The 21133-nt window shown below is 36.9% G+C and overlaps 1 protein-coding gene across 2 annotated transcripts in view; it reads right to left on the bottom strand.

The window, feature by feature from the left end:
• Positions 1-21133, bottom strand: part of LOC113897313 (disintegrin and metalloproteinase domain-containing protein 28-like) — a 125341-nt gene that overhangs the window by 8319 nt on the left and 95889 nt on the right. For both annotated transcript variants that reach the window (XM_027549938.1, XM_027549939.1), the window contains 12 exons: positions 17004-17166; positions 16649-16767; positions 15792-15868; positions 14282-14360; positions 11389-11465; positions 9945-10131; positions 9657-9719; positions 8901-8972; positions 7708-7877; positions 7264-7345; positions 6167-6297; positions 4901-5075 (listed from right to left, as the gene is read on the bottom strand). In XM_027549938.1, the coding sequence (XP_027405739.1) occupies positions 4901-5075; positions 6167-6297; positions 7264-7345; positions 7708-7877; positions 8901-8972; positions 9657-9719; positions 9945-10131; positions 11389-11465; positions 14282-14360; positions 15792-15868; positions 16649-16767; positions 17004-17166 (1395 nt within the window). The remainder of the gene's footprint in view (positions 1-4900; positions 5076-6166; positions 6298-7263; positions 7346-7707; positions 7878-8900; positions 8973-9656; positions 9720-9944; positions 10132-11388; positions 11466-14281; positions 14361-15791; positions 15869-16648; positions 16768-17003; positions 17167-21133) is intronic.

Raw genomic sequence — 21133 nt, 5'->3', positions numbered from 1 at the left:
AAGATAATAATAAAATAATGTCAAGAACAGTAACAAATGAGAACCTAAATAAAAAGAAAACATATGTATTAACAGCAAAAAGAAAAAAATTGAAAATATTTAAAAATAAAGTTTCAAAATGTGCAAGAACTGCATGAAGAATTTTTTATTTAACTTCTCTGAAAAACTTCAAAGGCAACTTATCTTTTAAGACAATACTTAATATTGTGAAAATGCCAGTGGCCTTTAGAGTGAATTATTAATTTTACAAATATCAACCAGAATCTCAACTGTATTTGCAGGCAAATTGACAAAAACATAAAAATAAAACCAAGATATTTATGGAAGAATGAACACTCAATAATTACTATGCAAACACTGCAAAAAAAAGTCAGTGAAGAAATTTTCCATTACTGATATTAAAGTGTGTTACATAGTTAGAATCATTAAAATGGCATGATGGTTGTTTGATAATATCTAGACAGAAAGAATGATTATTTTTATTAAAAATAATAAAATATCATGTAAGATCCTGGAAAATGAATTTTTCATTAAAGAATTCTATATAAAGTATTTATACCACTTTTTGATAAAAAACAGCTATTTAAAAATTCAGTTGTTCTTAAGTTTGGACTCTCTAGCTCTCTAATTTTATTCATCTACAGAAGAAGAAAATCAGCAAGATATGGAAAGCATATGGGAACTGGATAATATAGTTAAAGAAAATAAGATATTAAACACGGTATAATAGTAGTTTCTCCTCTCCTGTTCTCGTCCTGCTCTCTTGTGTGTGTGTGTGTGTGTGTGTGTGTGTGTATGTACTGAACACACAGCATTTTACCTGTTGAAATTAGAAATGCCAAAGATTGTGAACAATTTCAGTTATCCTCCACTCTAGAAACCATATGGGAATATAAGTAAGAATGAGATAAACATAAATCTAAATTATTGTAAAGCATCAAATCACTTGTAAAATTTCATATCTCATTATAATTAACAGAATATTTACATTATTCTTTGTGAATAATTAAGTTGCACCATGTAAACTTCTAATATAATTTAATAACTTAAATTTTCTTTTTTGTGTTTTGTTTTTCTTTTTTGATGTACAGGCTTCGTTGCTTCATGGGATCTTCTCAGATCATGGATGGAACCCATGTCTTCTGTATTGACAGGCAAATTCTTTACCACTCAGCCACCAGGGGAGCCCTCAATAAATTTAAATTTCTGAATAAATAAATAGCATAGAATGATTATATGTCTTCCCCATTGTCACAAAGTCTCTTAGAGTAATGGATAAATCTTGGGTTGCAACAGGTTTCACCAATTACTAGCTTTGTATCCTTGGATCTAGTTACTTAGCTTTTCTGAGTTTCACTTCTTTTCTAAATTGGGAAAATAACAAACCTGTTTTGCAGGTTTGTTGTGAGTAATAAAGGAGGCTGTGGTTATAAAAGCATGGAGTATTACTCAGCCATTAAAAAGAATACATTTGAATCAGTTCTAATGAGGTGGGTGAAACTGGAGCCTATTATACAGAGTGAAGTAAGCCAGAAGGAAAAACACCAATACAGTATACTAACGCATATATATGGAATTTAGAAAGATGGTAACAATAACCCTGTGTACGAGACAGCAAAAGAGACACTGATGTATAGAACAGTCTTATGGACTCTGTGGGAGAGGGAGAGGGTGGGAAGATTTGGGAGAATGGCATTGAAACATGTAAAATATCATGTATGAAACGAGATGCCAGTCCAGGTTCGATGCACGATACTGGATGCTTGGGGCTAGTGCACTGGGACGACCCAGAGGGATGGTATGGGGAGGGAGGAGGGAGGAGGGTTCAGGATGGGGAACACATGTATACCTGTGGTGGATTCATTTTGATATTTGGCAAAACTAATACAATTATGTAAAGTTTAAAAATTAAATAAAATTAAAAAAAAAAAGCATTCGGCAGATTGACATGTAAAAAGTCTCTTCAAATCGTAATTCATTTTTTTAGTCTTAAATAGAACGCTTTCTTTTAGAAACCTAGTCTGAGACTGCTAATAAACATTTTATCAGAGATATTTTTTAGGGTACACTGATTTCTCAAAAGGGTTAGATTTTTATCAAGATTAGCCATATGTATAGTAATTATCTTAGATGTTCTATGTTAATCCATCTTCTACAGACTTGTGTGATTTTTCTTTTTCCTCTTTACGTTTTAATTTCTCCTTCTCACACACTGCTTGATGCTGCTGCTGCTAAGTTGCGTCAGTCGTGTTCAACTCTGTGCGACCCCACAGACGGCAGCCCCACAGGCTCCTCTGTCCCTGGGATTCTCCAGGCAAGCATACTGGAGTGGGTTGCCATTCCCTTCTCCAATGCATGAAAGTGAAAAGTGAAAATGAAGTCGCTCAGTTGTGTCCGACTCTGTGCGACCCCACAGACCACAGCGCACCCGGCTCCTCCGTCCATGGGATTCTCCAGGCAAGAGTACTGGAGTGGGGTGCCATTACCTGCTCCCACTGCTTGATGAAAGACCAATTCTCTCTCAACGGAATTTACTTCTGGATTTTCAATTGTTGCATCTGTGTGTACATACTTAGTCTCTCAGTTGTGTCTTACTCTTGGCGGCCCCATGGACTGTATCCTGCCAGGCTCCTCTCTGTTCATGGGATTTTCCAGGCAAGAATACTGGAGTGGGGTGCCATTTCCTCCTTCAGGGGCTCTTCCAGACCCAGGGATATAACCCACATCTCCTGCATTGGCAGGCAGATTCTTTACCACTGAGCCACATGGGAAACCCCTTTTTAATTGTTATTGTTCAACAAAACAATCAGCTGGGAGTTTATGTGATTTAGAAATTTGACTAATACATTTAAGAAAGTTCATAAGTGACACGTATAGTTAAGGATTTACTTTTTAAAAGAATGTACACTTGCTTTATAATGTGTTAGTTTCTACTGTACAGCAAAGTATAGTAGAAACTATATGCTTATGTATATCCCTTCTTTGTTGGATTTCCTTCCCCTTTAGGACACCACAGAGCACTACAGAGTTCCCTGTGCTAGACAGTAGGTTCTCATTAGTTATCTATTTTCTGGAGAAGGATATAGCAACCCACTCCAGTAGTCTTGCCTGGAGAATCCTGTGGATGGAGGAGCTTGGTGGGCTACTGTCCATAGGGTTGCACAGAGACAGACACGACTAAAGCAACTTAGCATGCATGCATGCATTGGAGAAGGAAATGGCAACCCACTCCAGTATTCTTGCCTGGGGAATCCCAGGGACATAGGAACCTGGTGGGCTGCCATCTATGGGGTCACACAGAGTCGAACACCACTGAAGCGACTTAGCAGCAGCAGCAGCAACAGTTATCTATTTTATACATAATATCAATAGTGTTTATATGTCAATTCCAATATCCCAGTTCATCCCACACCCCTAGCCTCTAGAATCCATACATCCATTCTCTATGTCTGTGTCTCTATTTCTGCTTTGCAAATAAGTTCATCTGTATCACTTTTCTAGATTCCACATGTAAGCGATACCATATGATATTTGTTTTTCTCTTTCTGACTTACTTCACTCTGTATGACAGTCTCTAGGTTCATCCACATATCTACAAATCGCGCAGTTTTGTTCCTTTTTGTGGCTGAGTAATATTCCATTATATATATGTACCACATTTTCTTTATTCCTCCACCAATGGACATTTAGGTTGCTTCCACATCCTGGCTATTGTAAATAGGGCTACAATGAATATTATGATGCTTGTATCTTTTTGAATTATGGTTTTCTCCAGATACATGCTCAGGAGTGGGATTGCTGGGGCATATGGTAGCTCTGGGGGCTTCCCAAGTGGTGCTAGTGGTAAAGAACCTGCCTGCCAATGCAGGAGACTAAAAGACATAAGTTCAATCCCTGGGTTGGGAAAATACCCTGAAGAAGGTCATGGCAACCCACTCCAGTACTTTTGCTTGGAGAATTTCATGGACAGAGGAGCCTGGTGGACTATGGTCTATAGGGTCGCAAAGGGTCAGACGCCACTGAAGCAACTTAGCACACACACGTGGTAGTGTATGGTTATATTTTTAAGGAATCTCCATGCTATTCTCGATAGTAACTGTACCAATTTACATTCTCACCATCAGTGTAGGAGGGTTCCCTTTTTTCCCCACATCCTCTTCAGCATTTATTGTTTGTAGATTTTTTAATGATGACCATTCTGAGCAGTGTGAGGTGATACCTCATTATAGTTTTGGTTTGCATTTCTCTAATATCTAGTGATGTTGAGCATCTTTTCATGTATTTTTTGTCCATCTGTATATCTTCTTTGGAGAAATGTCTATTAAGGTCTCCTACCTATTTTTAGATTTTTTTTTCCCCTTTTTTTACACTGAGCTGCATGAACTGTTTGTATCACAAGGGATATTAGTCCTTTGTTACTTGTTTCTTTTGCAAATATTTTTATCCATTCTGAGAGCTGTCTTTTCACCTTAATGATTTACCTCTTTTCATTGAAGTTCTTATACAATCATATAATAAGCGTATCCTGGCTTTTGAAATGCTTTTCAAAAGATGACCAAAGTCAGTACTGAAAACAAATACAAGCCTACTTTTTACTAAGACGCCAAGTTTGTCTTTAGAAAGAACTTCCAAAAGAGCATTTTAAAAGGAAAAAAAAAGATAACATTATGAACAGCACAGGGAGCTCAGCCTGGTGATCTGTAATGACCTAGAGGTGTGGGACGTGGTTGGGAGTGGAGGGAGGTGCAAGAGTGAAATGATATATGTATACATATAGCTGATTCATGTTGTGCAGCAGAAACTGACACAACATTGTAAAGCAATTATACTCTAATTAAAACTAAAAAGAAAGCCACAATAACTCTCTAGTAAAGTTTTTAGACCGCGGATATTTGCATACCTCAGGAGAGCCACAATCACAGTCTTCACCTACTTCCAAAAGTTGATTCCCACACACTGGTTTTGTCATATTTTTAGGAACCAATGCTTGCAGTAGGCATCTTGGCTTTTGAGATAACATGTATTTTTTAAAATGTGAGCGACTAACTGTACTGAAATCCTTTGGGAATTTTGAACTGTAACCAGAAGAAAAATGAGAAATACCATGTTATATACAGTGATAAGTTAACATAAGAATCTAACTTGTCTTACTAGCTCAACAAAAACTCCAAATTTAGTATAAATGAGCCATGTTATATGTGGAGTGTGATAGAGCATGAATACTACTCTCATTGGAAAATTCTTTTTCTAGATACCCAGTTGTAGGAGTTGGAAGAATTTCACTTCCTGTGCAGATTCAATTCTGCCCTAAATGGCAGCAGTGATGAGCTTCACCATTTGTTATCATCCACTCATCTCACTATTGAAGGCTGAGAGGCAAATGATAATAACAATGAATAGTGAAAGGAAATAACTGTAGACTTAAAGGTTCAATGGGGATATTTAACTTCCTATTTATGAGCACTTCAACAGTAAGATATGTTTATTGATTTTTCTATCACAAGTCCTTGCAAAGTGCTTAGAATTATTAAAAGACAACATTAATAACATAAAAATGAATTGATTGGTGACAGGGATTTATAAGGATGTTCTCATCTTAATTATATAAATATTTTTAGAAAAGACTGTTTTAAGCTAAAATTATTTTAAGTTAGATTAACATGATCCAGAGAAGGCAATGGCACCCTACTCCAGTACTCTTGCCTGGAAAATCCCATGGATGGAGGAACCTGGTAGGCTGCAGTCCATGGGGTCACAAAGAGTCGGACACGACTGCGCGACTTCACTTTCACTTTTTACTTTCATGCATCAGAGAAGGAAATGGCAACCCACTCCAGTGTTCTTGCCTGGAGAATCCCAGGGATGGGGGAGCCTGGTGGGCTGCTGTCTGTGGGGTCGCACAGAGTCGGACACGACTGACGCGACTTAGCAGCAGCAGCAGCAGATTAACATGATCATTATACTTATAAACTCTACCTTGGCATATTTGGAAATCTTAAATAATGAGTTCTGCTAGCTGGTAAATCCTGTATATCAAGAAACTAGAGCATGAATTCGTTGGAAACACAGCCATTATATTAAAAAATATTCATCCAATTATACAGCCTGCATCTGAATTCTTTAAGATTTAAGAATTTTTTTTTTCTCTAGAATGACAAGGTCTCACCTTAGATATTTATTCATCACACAACTCCCAGAGGGACACTTGGTGTTATGTGGAACATCAGGCATACCAAGGACATGACCCAATTCGTGTGACATCACTCCTACAAGAGAGACACTGTTCTTTCTCTTACCCTGGTGGAAAAAAAAAAAAAGAAATATTTTTATTTGTGATTTTATTCAATTATTTGTTCATTATCATTGATGTTTGGTATTACAAAGAATAATAGTTTCACATGAAAATTATTGAATCATTGAGCTTCTTCCCCTTTCTTTGGTTATTGTAAATTATAGACATTTGAGACAGCTGACAGGACATTGTAAACATTAAAAATGTTTACACTTCAAACATAAAAAATGACATTGTAAACATTTGAAATGATTTGCTATTGGAAATCTAACTGCTAAGCCATTGCTCAATCGATATGGATTATTTATAAACCATGGTTAAATCATGATAATTCCATTATTCATTGTTGTTGTTTAGTTGCTAAGTGGAGTCTGCCTCTTTTGTGACTCCATGAACTGTAGCCCTCCAAGCTCCTCTGTCTATGACATTTCCCAGACAAGAATACTGGAGTGGGTTACCATTTCCTTCTCCAATGCATGAAAGTGAAAAGTGAAAGTAAAGTCGCTCAGTTGTGTCCAACTCTTAATGACCCCACGGACTGTAGCCCACCAGGCTCCTCCGTCCATGGGATTTTCCAGGCAAGAGTACTGGAGTGGGGTGCCATTGCCTTCTCCGGCCATAGATACTAGCGATGATTAATCTGAAGTTACCTCAGATCCCAGAGGGCACTGGCGATGATTAATTTGAAGATACCTCAGATCCTAGGGGGCACCTGGATTTTGTTTTTGTTCTGATCTTCCTCTTCTAACTCCCTAACACCAACTAAAGAGTGAAACCTCTGGGAGGGTCAATGTAAAGAGATATTCTCTTTCATAATCCAAGGAATCCTCAGTATAGTGATCTACTAATACAGGTTCATTTCTACTTTTATTTACTGACTCAGCAGATATACATTGTGCTTACTCTAAGTAAGACATTGTGCTTGTCTTCATAGAGGTTGTAGAACCTCAGGGATCTATATGTTTACAAACCTCAATAACAGCGACGGATGATGGGGAGCACAAGGAATTCGAGGTCGCCAGTCCTGCCATTCGAGTTTTGAAGCCAACTCCACTGTGTGAAAGTTACGGGTACATTGTCACAATCTGAGTCTTTTGAACCATCAGCTTCTGTCAGCTCTGTCTGAGACTTCCCTAGTTCCCCTACCCTCTTCATATTCATGAGGTCCCAGAAAAGCCACTGCTATCCTATAGCATTAGAATGACCACATATGGTTATCCCACTTCCAAGAGTCAATTTTAGTGATCTGACATGGGTCTGCAACAATCCCACAGGTGAGTTGCTAATAATAGAACTTTAGGCTCTCTGATCACTGAACAAGGAGGTAGAATTGAACAGGAATCTCTGCCAAGAAACCTTTGGGATAACTATTTTCTCTGTCAAAATAGACCTGGCCCTGACCAGTGTGTGCTTACCTGAGTAGCTGAGCATGGTCATGGGTCTTCATTTTCCCCAAGTTAGAATAATGCCAGTTCAGAAAGTTTTTAAAGGTGACAGCTGTGCTGGGCACCACCTTTATCTTGTCACTGTTAGACCATATTTCCATACCTACCAAGGACACTTGAATGTCTATGGTATTGTAAATCTGAGGGAAGAACATTTTTCATTATGAAAATGTTTGATATTTCTTTTTCAAAAAAAAATTATTGAAGTATAGCTGATTTACAATGTTATGTTAATATCTGCTGTATAGCAAAGTGACTGAGTTTTGTTTGTTTGTTTTCAGTTATACATATATATGTGTGTGTGTGTGTGTGCGTGTGTATATATATATATATATATATATATATATTTATATCAGGCGAGCTTATGCTCCTCAGTTCTCTCTCGTCGCAACAAAGATTTGGAGTGACAGACATTAAAGCCCTTGGCGCGTCACAGCTCTTGGGTCTTGGACAGACCGTGTTATAGCTCTTAGACAAATCAGTGTTACAGCTCCATGTTACAGCTCTATTTTATTTAGAAAATAGCAGGAAAATCCATCCTCTAGGCGTGAAGGCATGTCGACCCAAAGATGGAAGAGAAGAGCAGCGCACGGGAGAGAGAGAGAGAGACCCCCTGCCCTTTGGCTCCTCTTTTTATATGTCCCCACCCTCCCCGCCCTGGGCCTGCCATATGTAAATTGGGCTAGCCAGGAGTGTTTTTCTACCTGAGGTCCTCACTCTGGTCCTCAGGCCTTCCTTTGTTCTATTTTTGTGGGTTTTTCCCTTCCTTATATTTTAGCTACCGCCACTCTGGACTCCTGTTTTCTATTCTAACTACCTAACATATATATGTTCTTTTTCATCCTTTTCCATTATGGTTTATCCTAGAATATTGTATGTAGTTCCCTGTGCTATACAGTAGGAAAGATTTATTTAGTTTTTTTTAGATATTTCACTGATTTCAAGTGATGGATAAATGTATCCCATTTTGAAAACAGAAAACCTAGAAGTTGCCTTTGCTACAGTATACAGTGATTTTACCTTGATGTTAATCCTTGTCTACCAAATTTCCCCAAACTGCTGACCTTAATCCATTGTAATTCTACCAATTCTTATTTGCTTAAAATATAGAAAAGCCCTAAACTCCTATGTGGAAACATATGTTTATGGAACAAATATCTTACCACATTGAGTAGGTTTATCACATCAAACACAAAGCTTCTTATCACAGTTATATTCTCATTATACATCTTATACTGTAAAATACAAAATGCAAAGAGTAATTAAAACCACAAATTAAAGTGAGAAAGCTGATGGGGATTTTATAGTTTAAGAAGACGTACACATTTCAATGTAAATAAATGTTCATTCCACATCTACCTTATATGAGACTTATCTAAGAATCTGTTTCAACAAATTCTATTTCAAATGTAAGACGTTTTTGGCAAAAGAAAACTTAAGCATTCATATAAAATTTCAATTCAAATTAAGTTGAATAAATCATATTAATTTTAATGTTTTCAAGCCAATTTGATATTTTTAAAATTTGGTTATGAAGCATAAATTCTCATATATTTTAATATATGACTGTAATAAATAAATAATATATAATTTTATATATATTTTATATTTACATTCATAGTGAGAACTTTAAAAAGATATTAATAACCAACTCTTTATGTTTCTAGTTATTGTGGTTGTTTTACTGTTGCTATCTGTCATTAAGTTTATTTCCCATATCTGAATATTTTGGCAGCAGATGAATTTTAAAAGAGCAGGAATGAATGAAAACTATTTCTGACATGGCAGGTAGAACAGATAAGACAACCACGTGGACAGGCTTCGTATTTTTCATGAGAATAGTTTATTGCTTGTGTCTGCTTGATAAGAAAACTGAAAAGTTGACTTAACTACCCAAGAAGTGCTCATTTCATACTCACAAAGGCATTATCCAGCACCAAAAGCAGATCAATGTATTTCTCACCCTGAAGAAATTCTTCTATCTTTGTGAAGAATGAAAGAACATTGTTAATAATATCTTCAACCTAAGAGATTAAAAAGCTTACAAAAAGATTTATTTATTTATTTTCATTCAGAGGAAAAGTAAACTGAAGAATAAGTAAATAAGAGTTGGACTTTACTCACACAAGCCATTTCTGGGTATACCAGTATTTCATACATCATTATTGGGTCAGTCGAAATGAATGATGGTGGGAAACTGTACTCACCTCTGGACTTCTGAGTGACCTTGAGGTTCGAATAAGGTCCTGTTTCCTGCCAACATTTCTTACACCACAGGTGTGATTAGCTGGGTTGAGCTCCTCCTGGTTGTATCTGAGTATAGCGTGTTCTTCTCGGCCTGTGCTTTTCAGAGGCTTTATCATATATCTTTGATTGTGATGTGTAAAATAACCCCTGTGAGACACAGAGGCTCATGTTTCAAGATTCTCTGCCAGAGTCACACCCGCTGACCAGAGTGAAGGTATTCCTCTCCCTCAATACCAAGCTCACACGTAGTTTTCATTCATATGTCTTACAGCTAACTTTTGCTAATTTAAGTTATAATCAGTGTTTGTCAATACAAAAATAGATCCTATTTTAATTACCCAGGGCATCCTGAACAAGAAGTACTAAGATGAAGCTATCCCCCCAAATTTGAAATTTATACCATGAGCTCAGTAAATATTTGTCCATAGTTTATTTTCACATTTAGCAAATATTTCTTGGCAGATCCCAGGGATATAAGGGAGAATGTAGTAAAGGAGTAGATACCTCTCAAAGGATACCTTACAAAGGAGTAGGTATCTTGTGGATACCAAGAATCCCAAAGAGAAAGATTGATGAGCAGATCAGCCAGAGGAACAAGTTGGAACTAGTAGTAACTTAAAGATTTTCTCTTCTTAGAAGGAAAATTAGTTCAGAAATATATAGTGAAACTGTATGATGAAATATTATAAAGCTAACACAGCTGGTAAAAAAAAAATTACATCTACAAAAGCATTGTATGATATGGGAAGAGGTTTTTGATGTCATGTGGTATGTCCCGTGTTGGACAAAGAATGTGTATTTTATTTTACATTTCAATCATATAAATGATATTTTTGTTTATCTGTATAAAAGATTGAACCCTCTTTGATAATAGTTTGAACTATTATCAAACACTAATAATAGTGATACTCAGAGGTAAAACTTTTTGGTGGTTATTTTCTTATTTGTGCTTTCTCACCCTTTACAAATTTTCCCTAACTGGCAAGAATCACCTTTGTAAACAGAAATACCACACAGATACACAAACACACTCATACCCACAAACTTCTAAAAATTATGTTTAATGTGACAACTGCAGGGTAGCATCTTTAAGAAGATAAAACAGATGGTTTCAGGGAATGAAGGGTGGATGGATAATAAATATGAAAGTGAATCCAGATGTCATCATGCTCCCGAATAGAGTACTTGTTTAAAAATTATTAACTCTAACTTTTACTAGAACTGCAGATAATGAGATAACTGCAAAGATGATGCATTATTCTTCACTTTAACCACATAGATTCAGCATTTTATCAATGGAGACAATTTTACCAAAATAGAAAGAAGACATGGTGTCCAGGAAGACTCAATATTATGCAACAAAATAGTGCTTGATGTTTAATATTTTTACAAGTGGTAACTCACCTCAATCCATCACAAGTACTAATGCTGGCAACAGAGTCCTTTTCATTTAGGATGTGTCCTTTATAGTAGCAGTGTTCCTAAGGTTGGGAAAAAAAATTTCTAACTACAAAAATAAATGTATCCCAGTTGTGTTGAAAACTCTTATCTTGAATATGTAAGAATGTTCTACAAATAGTGGCTGTGACCAGATTAGCTCCCAGAAACAAAAACATGGAGAATCTCAGCAGTTTCATGGACCTCTCTATCTATGACTTTGGAAACTCTCCATATTTGGTGGTTGAACTGTCTTTGTGACACTAATTCACACTAAAGAAAAGTTCAGGAAATTTGAACCTAAATGGACTTAGGGCAAGAGTAGACACTGCATTTGAGAAGTAACCATTTGCTTTATGTGGTCTATAGCACTCCCCAAGAACTCTCAGGTTCGAGTGCCAACTTTGGAGAATTTAGTACCTCTATGCAAGCTCCACTATGGCATTACATATCAATAAAATGAGGTATTCATTTTTCTAAATTCTACAGTCCTCAAGAGGCCACACCACCATGTCTGAGACCCTCTGATTTATGGGTCCAACTCATTTTTTAAAAAACTGGAATGTTAGTGGTAGCCCTTTACCAGCCTCGAAAGCCCAAAGAATTTGTCTATAGCTAGAGATTCAGACTGGCTTCCCGGGTGACTCAGTAGTAAAGAATCTGCCTGCCAAGCAGGAAACATAGATTGGATCCCTGGGTTGGGAAGATCCCCTGGAGAAGGAAATGGCATCCCACTCCAGTGTTCTTGCTTGGGAAATCCCATGGACAGAGGAGCTTGGTGGGCTAGAGTCCATGGGGTTGCAAAGAGTCGGACATGACTGAGCGACCAAGCCACCACACAGAGACTCAGACATTTTGGCATTTCATATAAGCAAAGTAGGGGATCACTTGTGTAGAACAGTCCAAGAAAGCTAATGAATAAACTCTTGTTCAAAACAAATTGACTTTCCTCAGGGTCTGACATTCCATCTGTGTCTTTCTTGCCTTTACACCTTTTGGATTGTATACATGTACTATTGACAAGATATGTTGAAAATCCTAGCCAAGTTTTAAATTGTGAGAGGAGAAGATTCACAAATCTCTGCCTGGATGCTGTTTGTGGTTATCTGGTCGAGCTCCAGTCTATGAGCTCCTCAGCAGCAGTACAAGCCATCACTGGAAACTTTAAATCTCTTCAGGCTAAACTAGAACAGCTACATTAATTATTGTAATGTATTTTCATCCCTGCGTTTTTAATCTGTAAAATAAAAACTCAGCTGGGTCCAGCTATCACATGCTCTAAATCTAAGAATTTAAGAACAATTTTAGTAGAAATGCGTTTTTAATAAATGGCTGGTATCAGCAGAAAAAAAAAATGTTGTCATTATAACATTTTCATTATAACAATGTCATTAACATTTGCTTGTAGACAAGTTGGGAAAGGTACCACATTAAGATGTCATTGGCCATTCACACTTAAAGTAAAGTCATTCAGTCGTGTCTGACTCTGCAACCCCATGGACTGTAGCCTACTAGGCTCCTCTGTCCATGGGATTTTCCAGGCAAGAGTACTGGAGTGGGTTACCATTTACTCCTCCAGGGGATCTTCCCGATCCAGGGATCGAACCTGGGTCTCCAGCATTGCAGACAGATGTTTTACTGTCTGAGCCACCAGGGAAGCCACACTTAAGTATGAACTAATTTATCAGATACTTTCCCCAAAGGTCAATGTTAGCAAAACTCCAGATGCCCTTGAAATAAGAGAGTAAGAAGGGAACAAAGGACCATTCTGTGGCCAAAATCTTGTTTGTTTTTTTATAGAGACATAGATGTTTGGGACGGGAGAAGGAAATGGCAACCCACTCCAGTACTCTTGCCTGGAAAATCCCATGGGCAGAGGAGCCTGGTAGGCTTCAGTCCATGGGGTTGCTAAGAATTGGACAGGACTGAAGCAACCTAGCAGCAGCAGCAGATGTTTGGGACACCATGGAGGGTGGCTCTGAGAAACACCCTAGCTTGATAATACTCATGACTGAGCCTTTTTTTTAAATTAAATTTATTTATTTTTAATTGAAGGATAATTGCTTTACAGTATTGTATTGGTTTCTGCCAAACATCAACATGAATCCACCATAGGTATACATATGACTGAGCCTTTTTATATTCTCTTCCTGTTCTTTTCTTGGCCTTGATTCTCTATGTCTGACACCTACACCTTGGCATCATTTCTATGATAGTGTTTTAACCAGATAAAAATTTTTATTAACTAAAAATTGATATACCATTGTGAATCTCAGGATAAATGCATTTATCACTACAAAATAGTAAATAGTGGCATAACATTTTGAGTACCTAGGAGAGAATATTTCTAACCTGGTGATAAAATGGTTTAAGGGAAAAATAGATTTTTAGTTGCTTCTTAAAATGCAACACTTGAGGGACTTCCCTGGTGGTCCAGTGGTGAAGAATCTGCCTTGCAATGCAGAGGTTGTGGGTTCACTCCTTGGTCAGGGAACTAAGATCCCACATGCCGAGGGGCAACTAAGCCCGTGCACCACAACTAGAGAGTCCACGCACCACAACGAAATACTGAGCATGATGCAGTGAAGATCCTGTGTGCCACAATGATCCAACACACTCAAATACATGAATGCTAAAAAAAAAAAAAGTTTAATGCAACACTTGAGAGCCTCCTACTACTCCTATCTTTTAAAAAAGATATAATTCTTTTTTTCACCTGTTGTCTCCTTGGTCATAGATGAGCCCCTTGCTTTCAAGTCCTTTGATTTTTTTTTTTTTTTTAAGTTTACCTTGGACTTACGAATCTCATGATGTAAGCAGCTGATCCAAGTTACGAGTCCCAGAAAGCATTCAGACCTACCATGTTCTGAGGTCTTGTGGTGATTTCTTCTCCACCGGGTGAGTAATATGTTTCAGTGTAGTCTGGTCCCAGAAGATGCCTGGAGAGAGCAGAAAGTTGAACAATACTCTCATGGTGATAATTAAGGCTAATATCCCTGATTCGATCTTCAGCATTAAAGGAATGATAATATTTATGGTGAGAAAGAGCTGAATTTCTGATGCACTGATACTTTTCCAATATTGTGAGTCTACTCCTAAAGCAAATCAAACATTCAGTTATACCTCTTAGATCTGAGGACAGAAATGTCTTCCAATATTTTACTAACACAGAAATCAGAGAGTGATTTTTCTAACTTCAAATGTATTATTGGGATTCTTCACACCAAGAAAACAGCCTCTAAGCAATCTCGGAAGGGTGTTTGGTCACAAGTACACATCAAGGAGCATTGCATTCAGGGAGAAGTTTACTGACTATTATAGAACTTGGTGTAACCCTATTCCCTGAGTATCTCAAGGCTGTGTGCCCTGACTGAGCCTTATATATAAAAGCAGAGACATTACCTTGCTGACAAAGGTCTGTCTAGTCAAAGCTATGCTTTTTCCAGTAGTGGTGTATGGATGTGAGAGTTGGACCATAAAGAAAACTGAGTGTCAAAGAACTGATGATTTTGAACTGTGGTGTTAGACTTCTCCCCTAGAGAGTCCCTTGGATCGCAAGGAGACCAAACCAGTCAAACCTAAAGGAAATCAGTCTTGAATATTCATTGGAAGGACTGATGCTGAAGCTGAAACTGCAATACTTTGGCCACCTGATGCGAAGAACTGACTCATTGGAAAAGACCCTGATTCTGGGAAAGATTGAAGGCAGGAGGAGAAGGGGATGACAGATGAGATGGTTGGATGGCTTCACCAACTCGATGGACATGAGTTTGAGCAAGCTCTGGGAGTTAGTGATGGACAGGGAAGCCTGGTTTGCTTCAGTCCATGGGGTCGCAAAGAGTTGGACACGACTGAGCGACTGAACAAAACTGAGCTGAAGTGATGTATCAAATTGATAACTAATGAAAACTCACTGTATAGCACAGGGAACTCTACTCAATGCTCTGTGGTGACCTAAATGGGAAAGAAATTCAAGAAAGGAGATATACATATACGTATAGCTGATTCACTTTTCTGTACAGTAGAAACTAACATAATATTTTAAAGAAAATATACTCCAATTAAATAAAAGTACTGGAAAGTCACATCAAAGGTTTGAGTTTATCTGGGTAGAATATATTTGCAGCAAATTCCAAAATTACCAAGGAAGAAAGTCGTTTGTGCAGCTGACTTTGTTTTATAATTTGCATATAATTTCCTAGAGAAACATCAAGCTTCTTCGATAATATTAGCACAAACTATTAGAATCTAATGATCAATATGCTTTACGTCTTCTTTGTGAAATTAGACTATACAGAGTTTCAAGATTTATTTTCCTACATTTTTTTTAGAATAATCCAGCGATTAGACTTGCAGAAAATGCAACTTACTCAGCTTTTTGTAGGGAAAGAATGACTTCTTCTCCATTTAACATCATCTGATATTGAAGTTCAGGTTCATATCTTTCCTAAAAATATTTAATAACATAATGATAATTTACATTTCTGAATCTATCTAAAATAATTATAATGATATAGGTAGCTGTACAGAATAATAATTACAAATGCATGTAAGATAAAAGCAGTTCTCATGCTTCTAAAATATATAAAAGAAAACACAAATTTTACACCAAGATAGATTTCCAAAAAGTACAATAACATGGTAATAATACAGATCAAATTCACTCTAATATGTAAGATAGGGACTTATCATTTGCTCTAACGTATGGTATACAGTTCTGTACTCTAATGGATCCTAATAGGGTAATAATAAGGCACATATTTTTACTGCTTTAAAGCTAAACCAAGTATACTAAAAAAGCTCAAACAAAAACATGCTAAAAGTTAAAATAAAAATTATTAAATGAGGAAAATATTTGCAAAAATGTAATAGTCAAAGAGTATCTTCAACACAGTAAAAAAAAATCTTGTAAATTAATGAGATAATTTTATCTCCTAGAAATGGCTGCCATTCCTGTCTTCCTTTATTTTGTTCTCCCCACAAACTTGGAGAAATATCCAAGCTGCTTTATTCTTTCTGATCCAGGGAGTCAGTTAACTTCCTTCCTGCTGCTTCAGTGCAAAAAAGCATTTGAAGAAAACCTATGCCCTCTCCAGGGCAAAGGGGAGCTTTTGTATAAATGTATTTCAAAACTAAACTATTAGATGTTGACTGTGACATCACTTCTACTAGTAAAAAGATCCTTTGCTGTCTCATTAGATGACACCATGGTCAATCCATTGCTTACCTCTTTGCCATGCTTCTCTTTTTGGTTATTCTGTATCTCTCTTTTGTGTAAAATGTGTAGTTTCTTAGGATGAACTACTTCATACAGCTCTGATTCAAGTGTTTGTCTTATGGTTATTGCTAGAGAAAGAGACATAATATTGATATAAAATATGTAAATGTTTTTGTTGACTGGTTTGTTGAAATCACGTGGAAGACAATTCCCATTGAGAAGAGAAACGCTGAGAAGAACAATTTCCTTCTTCTACTTAAGCTTTGATAACAAAGAATTTTTCTTTAGCTTTCTCTCCCTCTCCTGGAAAGACATGACAATGATGAAATTAATTCTTTGGAATTGTCAGTATATTAGTGCTTACCTTGAGTCTGAATAATGAGGCAGAGGATGGAGAGCAGGACCAAAGACATGCTGGCTACTGCAGGTAGCTGAGAAGTCCTACTCAGCACAAAGTTGTGATCTGACCAGTTGTCCAGTTTTATCTCCCCTCCTTCACTGTCCAGCTTTATCTTCCCCCTACTTCTCTTTACAAATTGAAAAAAAGTTTTAAAAATCGCAAACCTTCTTTGGAAGTTTGGGGAATGTTTCCTAATGGCTTTGAAAAGTTGCCAAGACATTGCACTGTCAAGACCATGAGAATGTTCCTCATTTCTGAGAAGTTTTTATGTCTGTGGTTACATCTTGTTAAGGACTCACATCTGGGCAACTGCTTGGCCCTGGTGCTCCAATAGCATGGGAAAGTATCTACTAACACTGAGATATCTGTATATTTAAGAAAATCTATCAGTCTGTACATGTTTTGAAAAAGTGTTGTTGATTTTCTGGACCAGCAAAAGATATAAATGCTTATAGAGAAAACTTAAATTGAGAGAAAAATAGTTGGGCACCCAATGGCCCAAGATTATGTTTATGTTTCTTTGATTTCAGATGACTTCTTTTGGATAAAATACTAGAAACAATATTATTTAGTAAAAAAGGTAAAACAATTTGAGATTCTTGGTATCCATTGACCTGGTATTTCTCAGTTAACTCTAAATTATATTCCTATTAGTAGAGTTTTCCCAATCTAAAAATCAATGCTCTTTAACTACTGAGTTTATTTTTTACTGATACATTTGGGAGTTTGCAAGCATCAGATTGTAAGTTTTATAGTAATCTCTCCATGTCTATGCTTCTCTTTGTTTTTCTACATTCTTTTGAGTCATTTAAGTTTGCTCTATAATTTTCTATATCTTTTGCTGGTCTAGAAGATCAAAATTCTACATGTATCCTATAGTATGCATGCATACATGCTAAGTCGCTCCAGTCGTGCCTGACTCTGTGTGATCCCGTGGACAGCAGCCCACCACCCTCGTCTGCCCATGGGACTCTCCAGGCAAGAATACTGGAGTGGGTTGCCATTTCCTTCTCCGATTTAATTGCTAAGTCACGTCTAACTCTTTGGAACCCCATGGACCTTAGCCCACCAGGCCCCTCTGTCCATGGGATTTTCCAGGCAAGAATACCGGAGTGGGTTGCCATTTCCTTCTCCCGTATCCTATAGTAGTTACCATTAAAATTTAGCAAAATAAAATCCTAATAACATCTAACTACCATCAACTAATACAAGATCCTGCAATGGTGTAACCCTTATCAGCATCCCACCCCTAGCCACCTTACATGTTGTTGTCAGGTGTTTTAATTCTACCATGATTTTCATCCCCTGGTCATTATAGTTAGTTTTGTGTTTTATACAGATACTATTTGAAATTACTCATAAGCATACCATCTTCTTTTCTCCAAGATTCCTTTTTGTAAAACATATTTTCTAACAAAGCATCTCTTAGAGTAAACGGAGTACTGTGTTTTAAAATTCTTTCCCAGGAGACTATATTTATTTCACTATATTCTTTAATGGTAGTTAGGTGGGAATACAGTTTTAGGATGACAATAAATGTATCAGCATTTGGGAACTATTTTACTGTTTTTTTTTTGGGGGGGGGCAACTCATATTACTGTTGAAAATTCTACTTTCAGACTATTAAAAAACAAATTATTATTATTATTATTTTTGCTATTTATACAAATAACAGGGCTTCCCAGGTAGCGCTAGTGGTAAAAGTACTTGCCTAACAATGCAGAAGACATAAGACGTACAGGTTCCATTCCTGGGTTGGAAAGAGCCTCTGGAGGAGGACATGACAATTCACTCCAGTATTCTTGCCTGAAGAATCCCATGGACAGAGCAGCCTGGCCGGCTACAGCCCATAGGGTCTCAAAGAGTCAGACATGACTGAAGCAACTTGGCAGCAGCAGCATACTACTAATATTGCAAGATAAATTAAATATTTATTGAGATCATGTTAATTTGAGTTTACACTAAATTAATACTACATTTCTGGGCATTTCAAGATGACCCTGATACTGTCCTTGAAAATGAAAAGTGTAAGTTGTTCAGTGGTTTCCGATTGAACACCAGTTCTCCTGCATTGCAGGCGGATTCTTTACTGTCTGAGCCACCAGGGAAGCCCAAGAATACTGGAGTGGGTAGTCTATCCCCTTCTCCAGCAGATCTTCCTGACCCAGGAATTGAACCAGATCTACTGCATTGCAGGTGGATTCTTTACCAGCTGAGCTACTAGGGAAGCCCGATGCTATCCTTAGTATTCCTGTAATAAAGTCTAATAATAGAGATTAATCTACAAATAGATACAGTTTATGCAAATGGTAAATATTGTGACTGAGGCTTGTGCATTATATTCAGGTAGATTTTAGAATACATCATATGGTGCAGGGGGTGGGGTGGGGGGAGAGAGATTATTATTAGCTAGAAAAGAAATAGTGGAAGGAGTATTCTGGTGAGAGAAAACTAAGTGAGAAAAGCCAATGGATATGTAGAAAACACAAATGTATGTATAACTACAGTCCATTTCCATGACTTAAATACAGCATAAAAAGTATGTATTCACCCCACTCTGGTATTCTTGCCTGGGAAATCCCATGAACAGAGGAGCCTGGTGGGCTATGATCTAGAGGATTGCAAAGAGTTGGAAACAACTTAGCGACTAACCAACAACAAACTTATGGAGAGACAAATATTAAAGGCCTTGAAGATAATGGTGCGTATTGGTACATATCTTAGAAATAGTTAGCTCATAAAATTATCACACTTGCTAATTGATTGGATGTAGCAACTAAGGGATATAGAAAAATCTTGAATGATTGTTAAGGTGAAGTTTGAGCAACTGTATAAATTTGACAGATGCTATCTTCCAATTTGGTCAGTTAGTGAGAGTTGCAGTTTAGTTAAAACTCTTAAAGGCAGGATATATAAATCCTGGTGTGTCCTTCAGGAGCACAGTACCATGAAGATAACAGATGTTTGAAAATATGAATGTTCAGTAAAAGAAGTTTATAAACTGCACTATCTGCCCAAGATACTGATGCTGTTTGTTAGAGAGTTGAGTATCAGTCTATAAATTAAAGCTGGGGAAATAACAATGAAAGGGTTGTTTACTTAATGCATCTGGAGGGAACAAGGAATGATATATACATGTACCCTTCTGAATAAAATATCCAAGGAATTACTAAACATAGGGCTTAATTTACGACCATTAAACTAAGAAATCATGGCAAATATCCTGACCACAGAGAATTTTGTTCCCATAAAACTTAACAACTTAACAGTAATTGGAAAGTTTCATGATAAAGTATACTTGGTGATTAGGAAAGTTGTTTAAATACTGTTTAACTAGAAATAAAACAGCAACATGAATAAAAATGGCAAAATCCCTTAAAATGTAAATATTTTGCATGCATTCTTTTATTTGGTAATTGTAATAGATTTAAGTCTTTGGTTCAAAGATTATGATTCCCAATTTATAGATGACTCAAAGATACTTAGTACAAATCATCCAGAAGGTATGTAATATCTGTCTCTTAAGTCACTGACATAGGAGAGTTGCTTGATAAGAGAACTAAAGTATTTCAAATATTTTATTGAGGGAGATATCCATGATGGCTTCAACTGCTTCAAGGAAAAAGTCTATTTTAAAAATATGAGAGGGTAGTAATTAGTGGGTTGAGTGAGAGGTTTGAGATGAGAAGACAGGATTTAGAATAATTAAACATAGGGGTTGATACATATATACTATTGATATTATATATGAAATAGATAACTAATGACAATATACTGTATAGCACAGGGAGCTCTACTTAAAGCGCTCTGGTGTCTTGAATGGGAAGAAAGTACAAAAGGAGGGGATATATGTATGTGTATGGACATGTGTGGGCTTCCCAGGCGGTGTTAATGGTAAAGAACCCACCTGCCAATGCAGGAGATGTGAGAGACCCAGGGAGATTCAATCCCTGGGTCAGGGAGATCCCCTGGAGGAGTGCAAGGTAGCCCACTCAAGTCTTCTGGCCTATAATTAAAACCTATTTATACTCATCAACTAAATAAGTGACAACTATTTCTCCCCCAAATATAAGAATTCACCTGGCTCTCATACT

This window comes from Bos indicus x Bos taurus, chromosome 8 (assembly GCF_003369695.1).
Source record: "Bos indicus x Bos taurus breed Angus x Brahman F1 hybrid chromosome 8, Bos_hybrid_MaternalHap_v2.0, whole genome shotgun sequence".
Taxonomy (NCBI): Eukaryota; Metazoa; Chordata; class Mammalia; order Artiodactyla; family Bovidae; genus Bos; species Bos indicus x Bos taurus.
This window is presented reverse-complemented; position numbering and strand designations above follow the sequence as displayed.